The 13649-nt window shown below is 47.7% G+C and overlaps 1 protein-coding gene across 1 annotated transcript in view; it reads left to right on the forward strand.

The window, feature by feature from the left end:
* Positions 1-3049: 3049 nt before the first annotated feature.
* Positions 3050-13649, forward strand: part of LOC8039628 (retinol dehydrogenase 12) — a 32513-nt gene continuing 21913 nt past the window's right edge. The window contains exon 1 of the mRNA XM_042293999.1: positions 3050-3107. Within this exon, the coding sequence (XP_042149933.1) occupies positions 3050-3107 (58 nt within the window). The remainder of the gene's footprint in view (positions 3108-13649) is intronic.

Genomic DNA, 13649 nt, shown 5'->3' on the forward strand with positions numbered 1-13649 from the left:
GTCCTTTTTTTCCGTGTCAATGATTTTATTATATTTGTGCGCCTCGCCCTTATCCGTCTCTCTCCCTCCTTCCATCATTCCTTAAATGCCGCGGAGAAAAAAAACATCTCCTGGAAGCAGCGTCCAACGGGACCACTGTGGGGTCGACGATCATCGGCCAGATTGTGGCCAGTGTGATCGGCTTCTTGGTGTTTATAGCTTTGCTCAACAGCACCCTGCTCTGGTTTGACTCTATTGTAAATCTCGACTTCCTAACGATTGAGGTGACGTAGTGGCTCACCGCTATATACTTTGTTTCCTTAAGATGTGAGACCACAGTTACTCCGCTACTGCATAATATGAAAGAGACTATTCAGACACTGAATGAAGCTTGTATCTTACTCGTATAACTGTGCTGCCGTGTTGGCCTTGTTCAAAGTATATTTATGTATGAAGTGGGCTTGATTTGAACATGTGTAAGGCGCCCCCGCAGTTAATGGCGTCATATTGGGTTTGCAACGGACACCGTGTTTTTGTACGATCAAGGAGCATTGTGTCTCCGTCGTGGGAAAGATGAACATGTAGCGTTGATGGCCCAAGTATTATATAGCTGTCTCTATTGCATTTTGCCAAGGCGTTCTAAATGCTTGCCATTGGGAACATCGTGTAACCACTCGCTAGCGAACTGCAACGTAACTGCCATTTGTCGCGTGGGATATATATATATATATTTTTTTTTTCAATCTCGCGCGCTCTTTTTAAGGTTTGAAAATATTCGAGAAAAAAAATGTAATGCCTTGTTAGGAACAATTCGATGGGATGTTTCTCAACTCGCGTATGGGAGGGTTTGTGAACAAACTAATGTTTAAAACGGAGCTAATTAACCTGTGTTAATTATAGCCAGTTTGGCAGAAAGCGAAAACATATATACTCGCTCAATTGGACTATGAACAACACACCGTCGATTGGACTCTTTTTAAGACTGGTCGCAAGTTATCTGACCCACTCTGTGTATTACCGCGGTCGGATAGCAAAAACCACTGTTTGCGATTCGCAAGTCATGGCCTCCGACATGGCTGAACAAAATCCCTGCTAAAGCTAGGTCGCTGCACGGGAGGCAGTGGCTTGCTATTAGCTGTCATGCGCCTATTGATACCTTCTCTCTGTAATGTACCCTTCCTTTTAATCATAGTCAATCAGATTTTGGCGTCGCCCTAATGTCGCCACAACCCGTGCGCGAATAGCAGACTACCTTCTCTCTGCATAGGAGTCAAAGTTGGACACCGCCATGACTATCAACCCTCAAAGAGTTGAGACTGTTCTTGGGCTATGTTGACTCCATCAAAAATGTGTGCGGGATGCCCTTGTGAACGCTTTCCAACTGTCACAGCCCCTACAGCTGCTTGGAATTTGCGATTTTTTGAAAGGTGATCTAGAGCTCGAGATTAGTTGATCATTCTAAACCTATCGCTAGCGGACGATTCGCAGCGGATTTACCGCAGCTCACCGCAGTAAAGTCCCTTAATAAACGCAAAGAGGGGCTTTACCGAAAGGACCATGCAAGCGATGCAAGTGCAGCAGTCGACGCGGAAAGAGCCCATCTCACGGCCACTGCAGCGGCACTGTTTCGACCGCTACTGCAGCGGCCCGCGCTCTTCCGGTGAATGCAGCCCAAGTTCCCAAACTGACCACCCATGGTAAGGTTGGGCATCAATTCTGATTTCGTTTCGGTAACAAAGTAATAAAGGGACGATCCTGAGAAAACACATTTTTCAACTTGTGTAAAGGTCCCCTCTTGTAATATTTCTTTCAAACTTGTAATTTAACAAAGGCGCTGTCCCTAGTCCAAACACAAATAAAAATTCAGGTAAAACGATATAAAGGACCACAAACTTGTACCTCGGACCGTCATTCAATCGTATCGGCGAATCGCCCTTCCATCGATTTCCCCTTTTGGCAAGCCGCCCTTCGAAGAATTGCCCTAATACGAATTCCCTTTTAAATGAATGGGCCGTGGAGGAGTTGGTTGGATGCCGTCCGGCATATAAAAAGAAGCACACAAGCCTGAAATTAACACTTCATATATTTTATACCATTTTTTAAATCCCCCAAGTGCCCCGAACCGCACTCAAGGAATTATGGGAACGGTGTTCCTTCAGCTGGAAAAAACAAATTTATTTACAAGTTGGGACAACAGTACATAAGCAAAACGAGGAAACGCCAGGCACAAAGAGGACGCACACGAACGTAAATGACAACTCGAAATCTACCTCCCGGGAGCAATACAAATATATACAGTAATTACCTGGAAACGGGTAGCAAAAAAGGATCACAGACACATAGATAATAAATAACAAGTAGTCTAGAAGGGCTCCATCCGCTACACTACGAAAAGGAGCGTGAAAAGATTATTGATCAAGGCACCACTGAACTTGAAGCACCACTCTGAGGCCTACAACGCCAATGAAGTCCGCATGCCACCTCCGGAAAAACTCCTCCTCCCGAATGGCGAAAGTGCGTTGTCGAGGCGGGAGAGGAGCAGTGTGCGGAGCCGTCGCAGCAACGGGAACATCAGACAGAGACGGCGCTGGCGGCCCACAGCAACGTTCCTCTTTTGCCACAAGACGTAGCAGGTGGCGGCAAGCCCCAGACCCGCACTCCGGTGTCTGGCGTAGAAATGTCTGCTCAGTGGCAGCGCGAAGATGCGACTCACAAGAGTATACAAAATTTTTGGCTACAACGCACTCAGACACAGCATAGGTGTTGGTTTCAACCTGCTCACAGTTGACACACAATCTGAAGTTAGCGACAGCCCATCGTGCTAGACAGTCAAGGGTAGGTAGAACGCCCCGCCCAAGCCGCCAATGAAAGTCTGCAAGGCCGGGAGGGATGTCTGGGGAGAAAGCGCTGGTCTCGTTTGCAGTCCGACTTTGAACTCGGAGTAGAAGGGGCACCTCCGGCTCGCAAAGGGCCTCACAAAGACGTGAAACACGTACCTCACGGACGTCACAGTCAGGCGTGGCCGTTTATAACTGCTGATAGACTTGAACTACTGTCGCGTAGAAAGACAATGGGGACTCCGCCGTCGGGCACGAGTTTCCTAGCCCCCGAGGCACCAGGACGCGACGGTGGGTGCTGAGCCAGTACAGCGTCAGGGTCCGGCCAGAATAGTCAGGGGCGTCTAGGATGTCCAGGACGTTCTGAAGGGCAAGTATGCGGCTGAAGGTGACAAGGCATGGGATGCTCAGTCCCCCATCAGAGCACGACATTCGAAGGGCCGAGCGAGCGACCAGCTCAGGCCGCCCTTGCCAGAAGAAGGCGAAAATCATGGAGGTAATGCGCCGGACGACAGACGGAGATGGGAGAGCGACCCGTGAGGCGTACGACTGCCGGGCGTACAGGACCGAATTCACGATATAAGCTCTATCGTGCTAGGACAGGGAGAAACGCGAAGCCACAGCGGCCTTTGGCACGACGAGCTGTGGCAATGCTGTTTCATGTTTCTGCCGACACACCAGAACAGTCAAATGCCAGCGTGAAGTGGGTCGGCAAAACCACCAAAGAGAACTGCTCTACTTTTGGACGTATTGAGCCGGGCCCCTGAAAGGCCGGCGTACTTTTCATACAGCCGTAGGGCTGATATAATGCTCCCGGAGTACCGTACAAAAAACAGACGTCGTCCGCATATGCGGATACTTTGATGGATCCCGAGCCAGGAAGAGGGAAGTAACGTACCGAGGGTTGGTCGTGGATTCGTCGGAGAAGCGGGTCCAGGCAAAGGACGAAAAGTAAGGGTGACAGGGTACAGCCCTGGCGTACCCCTCGCTCAACGGCAAAGCACTGGGTAATCTGGCCATTGACAACGACGTCACTGACCTGATTCAGATATAAAACCTCAAAGAGGCGCACGAAGTCTGGAGAGAATCCATTCGTCCGAAGGACTGAAAGCAAAAAGTGGTGATCTAGACGGTCGAAAGCCTTCTCCTGGTCTAAGGAAATGAAAGCGCCGGAAAGGCCACGGGACTCTGTGAAACGAACATGTCACGCGTTAGCGTAAGGGACGAGAATATGCTCCGTCCAGGAACAGAGCAGGTCTGAAAAGGGCTTATAAGTCCTGGTAACACGTCTCGGAGGCGGTGAGCAAGAATGGTGGCCAACAGTTTGTAGTCTGCGTTGAGGAGAGTGACGGGCCGCCAGGCCTGCGGCGTGGGAGGTCGCCAGTCTCCTTCGGGACGAGGACGATGCGGCCACGCCGGAAGGAGTCGGGAACGTTGCCGCCTCGAAGGAAAGCAATGAATACGCGTACTAGTGCCGCGGCAACCTGGGGCCAAAACTTTTTGTAAAAGTCTGCAGGCAGGATGTCGAAACCTGGCGCGGAAACCATCTTCATGCCTCTGAGAGCCTCGTAAGCCTCGAATGCGCTGACAGGGCGGTGCATAGTATCACGCAGGTCGGACGGGACTTGAGGTAAGGAACCAAAAACTGTTGGACGAGGAAATCGTGAGTGTTCCGGGGGGAGTAATCTTCCATCCGGAACAAGGCTACAAAGAGTTCGAAGAAAACTTTCGCTATGTCAGGCGGGTGGGACGACTGGAAGCCATCTGGTGTGGCGACAGGCGGAACCCAGCCCGGTCGATCCCAGCGGCCCCGAGAGACGCGGAAGTGGCGGAGGACCTCAGGGCCTGACACGGGACGTCTGTCCCAGGGCTGCAATGACGCGGTTCCTGAACTCTCTCGCAGAAGGCGAGAGTACCTTTCCCGCAACAGGTCAAGTACTCAGACATGAGGGGCGCAAAGGTATACTACCGCGCTTAATGACGCGCACTACATTGTTCACATCTACGATAACTGATATATTTATTACAAATTTTGACAATGAAAAGGTCAGAGCTGGTGTAGTAAGTTCTGATATTAGCGCTCATTTGCCCATATATGTCGCTAGTCGATACAGCACGAGAAGTATGTAAACGCAATTCAGATACTGTGACTGTTCAAAAAATTACTCAAACTACTCTAGATACATTTAAGCAGAAATTAATGACTTCAGATTGGGCCGATGTATTCCATTCCGACGACGTAGATAGCGCATAAAACACGTTTATTAAGAAGTTTAAGCAGCTCTATTCTGACTGTTTTCCAGATAAAACCATTAAACTTGCTAGAAAGGGACGAAAGCCATGGATGACCCCTACACTTTTTAAAAATACACGTAGTTATTACCAACTTTATCAAATATTTCATGCAACTCGTGAAAAAACGGCACTTGAACAGTTCAAATATATAGAAATCAATTACTGGGGAAATTAGAAAAAAAAACTCTATTACTCTAATTTATTTGATTCGGAGTGCCTAAAAAAAGCCGATTTATTATGGAAACGTATAAACAGTGTTCTTAATATGTTCTATAAATCAAACAAAATTGAAAACATAAACCATAATGGCGAAATATTGAGCGGTTCGAATTTGGCAAATGCATTTAACAGCTATTTCGTGAATATAGCTAATAGCTCTTACAATCCTGAAGCGTCAAATCAGATTAGGTCAATCTCGGAATCACTATTTATCTACCCTACTGATGAAACTGAGGTTTGTTCTTCTATTTTGTCTCGTAATAATAATCACAGTCGGGATGCCAATGACTTGAAAATTAAACCTATAAAGTAAGTGATAGATATCATTGCTCCCATGTCTAACATACATATTCAACGTTGCACTATCATCTGGCACTTTTCCCCCAAAAAATGCAAACTGCAAAAGTTTTAGCGTTCTTTAAAGCAGGTAACAAAAATGAACTAGGGAACTACCGTCCTATATCTATACTTTCTATGTTCTTAAAAGTCTAGAAAACATAATTCACTCTCGTGTTGTTTATTTTTGTGATAAGCACTCTATTATTACTGACTGTCAATTCGGATTTCGAAAGAATAGGTCAACCGAGACAGCGTCATTGGTTCAAAAGGAAGAAATACCTACAAATTTCGAAGAAGAAGCGTTAACGCTTGGAATATTTTTAGACTTCAGCAAAGCATTAGACTGTAAAAATCATTCCATTTTGTTAGATAAACTATATGCTTATGGCATTCGTTATCTTCCACATACACTAATCAAATCTTATTTAGAATATCGTACCCGGTTTGTGCAAATTAATAATGAGAAATCAATTTCATTAACCACATCAGCTGGAGTGCCCCAAGGAAGTATTCTAAGACCACTTCTTTTTTTATTATATATTAATGATATTGCGAACATTGAATCAAACTGTAAATATATAATCTACGCGGATGACACGAGTATATATTTTTTCTGATATATCCGAAGGGGGCCTCATAAATAAAGCTTACGGATTTCTTTCAAAGTTAAAAGTATGGTCTCAGTCCTATTGCCTGAATATAAATACTTCAAAAACAAAAGCAATAATGTTTCGCCCACGCGGTTCAAGTAACCGAGTTTATAGACGCTTTGCACACGCGCCAGATTACGGCAGCCATTGCTGACCTTCTCTTGTCTTATTCAGATGCCGAGCCATTGAAGCGAACTTTGACAAGCCTTCACAAAGGCCGATGCTGGGGAGAAGGACACGATAAAATCTAAAATGGCAGTGACCTGCCCTGCTAGGGTAATGATGACGTGAATTAAACGCAATAAGAGGAAACAAAAACTGAAGGTCAGCTATGGCGGTGCCCATGCACAGCTGCTGCAAAGCGTCTATAGACCTCTTAATTTCGGGTGTTCAAACATTGAATTTGTAAATAGCGTAAAAACTCTCGGAGTCATTTTTTTTCCGAAGCCATGCTCTCGACCAATCACGTTAAATATATCTGCTCTAAATTGGGCAAAGCAGCAGGAATTATAAATAAGCAAAGGCACGTCCTTCCATCCAGCGTAAAAAAGGTTTTGTACAATTCCTTATTTTATTCTCATTTATGTTACTGCACCCTTATCTGGGGTAACACGTCTTTCTCAAACTTACATATAATACACTTATTCAACAAAAAAGTGCTAAGAATAATAGTAACGTTTCCAACATATATCATGCGCAGTCACTGTTCAAATCGTACAAGATTATCAATATAACCAAATCTATAACTATTGTTTAACGATGGGGTATAAATATACGGCATTAGGACGCTCAAATATAATTCTTCAACTGTCTGATTTAAGAGAAAAAAGCGATTATTATACATCGAGAAATCACCAGCCCTGGCAAGTTCCGAAATGTAGGACCAACTATGGAAAAAAAAAAAGTTATGTTTTACCGCCTATTTTTAACGAACATTTTCTTAAAAATATAAATATTGCGCAATTCTCAAACAGTCAAATATTCAATTTGTTCAATTGATGTTCTCTTTTTTGACCACTGTATTGTATGTACTCCGTCGTCGCTTCTGAATGGGGGGCCCGGAGCCTCGTCGAGCTGCATTTCTGCAGCTTTTTCTCCGGCCTCCCATTCACCACTTGTATTTGTGGTGAAAAATAAAGTTCGTATCGTGTCGTATAGTATGATCCGAATGCGTCGCAGGACCTCATTGAGCTTGTAAGAGAGTTGACGCCGACTCCACTTGCCCTCGCGGACGCACAGAGAACGCCACAATACCTTCAAGCTGTCCCAACGTGCAGGATCCGGCCCATGACACGTTGTGCCTCAGTGAGCGCTTGGCGGAGTCACTGAACCGCTTCTCTATCCCGAAGAAGCCGCACGTCAAAACGCCAAAAAATGCAGCGAGGCTGTTCGCACCCAGGAACGGACAAGGAAATCGGGACAATACGATGATCCGAGATGTACCCCGCCGCAGAGGGAAACGAAAGGGTCTCACATCGAGTAAGACATGCAGCAAGCCAGGTTGGGAGGTACACCCGGCCTAAACGACTGCTCCAGCCCGCACGAAACCACGTGGGCGCAAAAGAGGATCCGCGTAACTCGCACCAAGCGTATCCTAAGTCGAACTCGTCAACGAGGCGACGAAGCTCACGAGCATTCTAGTTGGCCCTACCTGACCAGGGGCTCTATGTTGCACGTTTTGGACTCCCACGGCGACTATGGAGAAGGAAGTGACGTCGACAACGCAGCAAACGCAGATTGGATGTTGACTTCGTTTTCTTCTGTCAAAATCCAATCTTTGTTTGCCGCGTCGCTGACGTCACTTTCTTCTGCCTAGTCGCCGTCGGAGTCCAAAACATGCAACATAGGGCCCCAGGACGCCGAACATCGCGGTGAGCGTCTAAAACACAGTTAAAAGCCCCCAAAAGAAAAAAAAACGGGAGGGAATCCAACAAATATGCGTCTAACTCTCGAAAGAAGCCAATCAATAAAGTCATATGTGCGGGCGCATACACATTCACTGCGCGAAAGCGATGCTGACAAAAAAGAAATCAAATGTAATGACGCGACCAGCGGGATGAAAAATGCTTCGACATCCTCAACCGAGCACTTGACTAAGATAACAACGCCGACGCCGTGACAGCGCGTGCCTCCAAAAGTAAAAAAAAAAAAAAAAAAAGTTAAGGCCGAAGCGTTCACGAAAAGCAGTGCTGTTCCGTGCAGAAAAAACAATTGGTTTCTTCTAATAAAACAATAGGTCTGTTCGATTAGGCCAGAAAGTTCTGAACTAGTTCTGTCCGAGTTCAGAAGCCTAGTTCAGATGCAGCGGTTTTGGCCCTAGAGCGGCGCGATTTCTGCCGTCGCGGCGCTCTGGCCAGCACCAGCAATTCAGTGGCAGGAGCGCCACGACGGCAGAAATCGCGCCGCTTTAGAGCCAAAATCGCTGCATGTGAAACCCGCTGAGGAGTGCAGGAGTAATGCAGCGGCGGCGCAGAACCAGTGCAGCCGCCACGCTAGGACTGGCGCTGTAATCGGCTTTCCGAGCAGAAGCGCAGGTTGTCGTCTGCATCTGTTGGCTCTTGTTTCTCCACGCCACGTTGCATGCTACATTTAATTAGTCGCGGCTTGAGGAGACCATTCGTGTTTCCTTAGTTTTAAAGTATAATAACGGAGTCTCTTCTGTGAATATTTTTTATTCGAGTGTACTAAAAACATTTTCTGCACGTAATGTTTTTCTGTCTGCCTTTTTAACGGCCGTCCGGTTCCTGTCGTTCCCATACGGATGCATGCGGTTTAGAGAAGCTCGCTTCAGCGAACGCCGTTTTACCGACCACCGTTTATCGAATATATATATAGAGAACCCAGTTTAGAGAAAATTGTGATGAGGCTTCTTTTAGCGAATTCGGCCGCCGCGAAGTGGCGTGTACGGGTGAATCAAGTGAGTTAACATTTTTGTAATGAGCCGCCGCAGACTGCCGCCGCGAAGCGGCGGGTGCGCAGCGGGGGGCATGGCTTAACACGCGCACCAGTGATACACGCGAGAAGTAGGAAAGCCCTTTCTTAAAAAGCGTCCCCTTTTCGATAAACGCCGTTTCTCTAAACTGAGGCTCTGCGCTCTCTAAACCGTGCTTCGATAAAGCGTGCCCATTCTCTAAAACGTGCTTCGATGAAATGGCATTCGATCAACCGTAGTAAACCCGTTTCCATAAGCGTTCGTGTCCTTCACATTCATTTAGCAATAGTAGATTCATTCCAAGTCTCTCGAGTTTCGCATTTCGACGATAGGTTCGCGGCATGAGGATGATTTCGCGTCGGGAGTCACTGGCGGTAGCGCGTGGTCGGTAGCGGCAGCTACCGACCACGCGCTACCGCCAGTGACTTGGCCAAAACAATAGCGTTTTGGCCAAGACAGTCATCGACCGTAACTTTGGTGTCAAGCTGAAGCGTTTATTCTGATTCTCAAGAAAGACCTGCGTGGAACTACCAAGCCAATGCCGATTCTCGTCGTTTTTCCCAGGCCCCTTTGTGGGCGTCCACATACAGCAGCGGACAAAGCATGTAGTATTATGCTCAGCTACGGAGCATGCGAGGGCCGATGTACTAAATCCCAAACCTCTGCAATATATCAGGGTCGTCAGTATGCATCAAAGAACAACTGAAAACGGGGACTATCAAGAGTGCAATACCTTTCCCGTGAATGTAAGGAAGAATATCAATACTGTGGATCCCCGCATAGCATCAAAAAGAAACAATTTACGTGAGCCAATATTTCAACACTTACCACAGGGAGCCAATCCTACACGAGCAGGTGCCTAAAACGCTTTCAGAATATCATAATCAAGCGAATTCCTACCCTCGGTTATGATCTCGATTCCGCGTCCACCGCGGGTACGTTATTATCAGAAATGAGAGGAAATGCAACCTCTGTATCGGCGTTATTGTTAAATATCGCAGACATTTGAGTAAGAGATGCGAAAAATGGCACCGCGAACAGAGACGGACGAGGTGTGTCGTCTGCTATCGCCGTCTGTTCTTGTCGTCTGCTTGTGCACGGACGCTGAACTGAGCCCGGAGCCGGTGCAAGATTTTGAGGAACTGGGTCTGAACTCGTTCAGAACTGGGATGAATTGAACGCGCCAGTGCAGCGGCCGTGCAACTTACGGTTGAATCGAATGCACCAGTTCCTGCACTGCTGAGCTATTTCAGCCAGTTCAGGCGAATCAAACAGACCTAATGTCTGCACCAACCGACCGCGCGAAGTTGACAACCTCACGTTGCTTATCGGGGTTTCTAAAGCCCTGGACATTCAGCGTGAGGACATGCAGGAGCATAACCATACAAATGAAACTAATAAAAAAGAAATGAACCTAAGCGAGCATGCCACTCTGGAAGACCAGAGAGTGGGAAAATTCTTCCGAGTCGAATGGCTTGGCGTGACCCAGGCGTTTCTTCTTCGTTGAGGTTCCGGGGGCGTCAGACCCGCTGGTGGTGCTTGTGATGTCGCGTTTCGTTTTAGGACGGTCGCAGCCCATGGCGTCGTCCTCGTCACACCTTGGGTCCACAGACGCGTCGCTGCCCGGTGGCGGCACTAACGTGCCTGGGGATGTCGAAGCCGGAGGCAGCGTAGGTGACGGGGGAGGGTTCCCTTGGCCCGGGGTGACGTCAGCGATCTCAGCCGTGTTGGGGCAGGCGATTAGGGGACTCGGGGTGGTGTCTTAGGCAATAAGGAGGTCTTGTCTGGAGTCACCAGCCTGCAGAAAACGCGGGGCCGACGTTTCCGCATCTTGCCGTACTGCCCGAGGACCTGGACGAGGGCGTCCTCGGACACGTACGACGGAAGTCGGCAAACCGACACGTGGACGACGTGGGCCCCGACCGGTTAGAGTGGGACCTAGACGTCACCGTGCAACAGGTGTCCCTGTTCTACAAAACGTTGGGCAGCGGCCATGGAGCTGACCGCTGCCATAAATCTTGCACCACCATGGTGCTGACGGTACAGAAGGCCGGCGTCTCCGACCACGTGTTGGAACGGGTCTATGATGGCGTCCACTGGCGTGTCCGCCGGTACGTTGATGACGAAACACTGCGCCTTGGACGGCGCCGCTGACGACGTCGAAGCCGCCATGTCGAAGACCGAAGCACCGGGGACCGCGATGTGATCAGGGTTCCAGGGGACGACGCTAGCGATCGCTAATTTCGACCAATTTTAAGGTTACAAAGATTTGAGTGTGATTCGAAGTCACCCTGAACAAGCGTCCTATAGAGCCGAAGGACCTGTCATTTCAATTTCAAAATTTCTCGTGAATGCCAGCGTTTATGATACTGTGCATACGATGCACCTTTCAACCTGGCTGAGTCGCAAAAATCTCTTACAATATTATTATTGTCATGATTTTTGTTTGGCTTTCATTGCATTTTCTGCGTGATTAAACGCTAATTTGGCATGACACTTCATTAGCCACAAACGACAGCAAACACGGGGTAAAGATGAGTTCAGAATGGGAGCCACTTCGCGCTCCCATACCGCGAAACGGCCAAACCGCAAGACAAAGCTTCTCGCCGAAGGCTTTCGGAACGCTTAGAGCCGGTCGGATCCTCCTGTCCATACGACCGTAGCGCCGCCGCGTACATCCGGGACCTTTCCGTGTCGGCGCCTGATCCCACTACTCCTTTCTAGTATGCGCCGCCCTTTCCACCGCTTGGTGGCGGGTATGTCGACGGGTCATTTCTTGCTTCCGTACTTTATAAACAGCATTCGTTTCTTTTCCGATCTAAAATACTGAACAAAAACTACTTTTATAAATAATTTGAAATGGTTCGTGCCACTTATATTTTGTATTTCGACAAAAAAGAAGCTTTTAGCGGCTCTGACCAGTAGTAAGCCCAGGACCAAATACGTCACATTTTGCGCACTTTCGGTACTGCGGGTCGCCCTCGTCGGTGGAGGGGGTTTCCGCGTCGTCTGGTTAAAGTATGACGCACTGATATTTAGGTACTCTCTCCGTGTCCACTGGCCTGCCCGAACCCCAAGAGGCGTGGAAACCGCAAGAAAGTTAGACGCTTAAATATGATTGCAGGGCCCCTTTAAGCATGTGCAGGATAGGCTGCATGAAGCGGCGGCCAGAGAGGTTCGCATTGCATTTGCTGCGCTACTAAACCCTAATTTGTCGTGATACTTTATTGCCCACAAACGATAACAAACATGAGGTAACGATAATTTCAGAACGAGAGCCACTTCGTGCTGCCAAACCGCCAAACGGCCAAACCGCCAGCCAAACCTGCTCGCCGAAGGCCTTGGGAACGCTCGGAACCGGCCGGATCCTCGAGCCCATACGACCGCAGCGCCGCCGCGTACGTCCGGGACATTTCCGTGTCGGCGCGTGATCCCACTACCCCTTTCTAGTATGCGCCGCCTCTTCCACGGCTTGGTGGCGGGTATGTCAACGGGTAATTTATTGTTTCCGTACTTCATAAACTGCATTTGTTTCTTTTCTGATCTTAAACATTGAACAAAAACTACTTTCATAAATAATTGAAACGGTTCGCGCCACTTATATTTTGTATTGTGACTAAAAAGAAGCTTTGAGCTTCTTTGACCAGTTGTAAGGCCAGGACCAAAGACGTCAGGGTGTCGTCACATATCGTGCGCCTTCGGCACCGCGAGTCGCCCCCATAGGTGGAGGAGGTTTCCGCGTCGTCCGGTTAAAATATGACCCACTGATATTTAGTTACTCTCTCCGCGTCCGCTGGCTTGCCCGAACCCCAAGAGACGTGGAAACCGCAAAAAGGGTAGACGCTTAAATATGACCGCAGGGCCCCTTTAAGAAGTATGTTTAGTTCGGGACGCCGATATTCACCACAGTGGCCCAGATTCTTTCGCACCTCCTGTATCTGGGTTACTATGCTTAATTTTCATGTTCAAAACTCTAAGTAGTTTCTTTTTAAGAAATAGAGCTTGTCTATAAATTTCCTAACAATGTTTTTAGTGTTAACTTAGAGAACTCTGAAGAATAAATCCACTGGTCTGCCTCAGAACAGGGCTCTAAATCGGCTAAAATCTTCTAAGTAACCTTTCATAACCTAATATCAATTACATCCAGGAAGAAGGGCATACCATCTAATTAATTGGCCCAGATGCTTGCCGAACATTTTTCAGTTCACAAATTGCATAACCATACAAATAAAAAAGCTGAAAACAAAATATCGCACCGTTATCATGACGCCTTAAACGTTGCCACGAGACAACGCAAACAAAAACAATACTAATGACAAACTCGCTGATGCTATAAACCGAGAACTCACCTTGAGAATGCAATTCAGATGAGGACGTGAAAGCAATCTACACTGTCTG

This window comes from Ixodes scapularis, unplaced genomic scaffold, assembly GCF_016920785.2.
Source record: "Ixodes scapularis isolate PalLabHiFi unplaced genomic scaffold, ASM1692078v2 PGA_scaffold5__190_contigs__length_132052651, whole genome shotgun sequence".
Lineage (NCBI taxonomy): Eukaryota > Metazoa > Arthropoda > Arachnida > Ixodida > Ixodidae > Ixodes > Ixodes scapularis.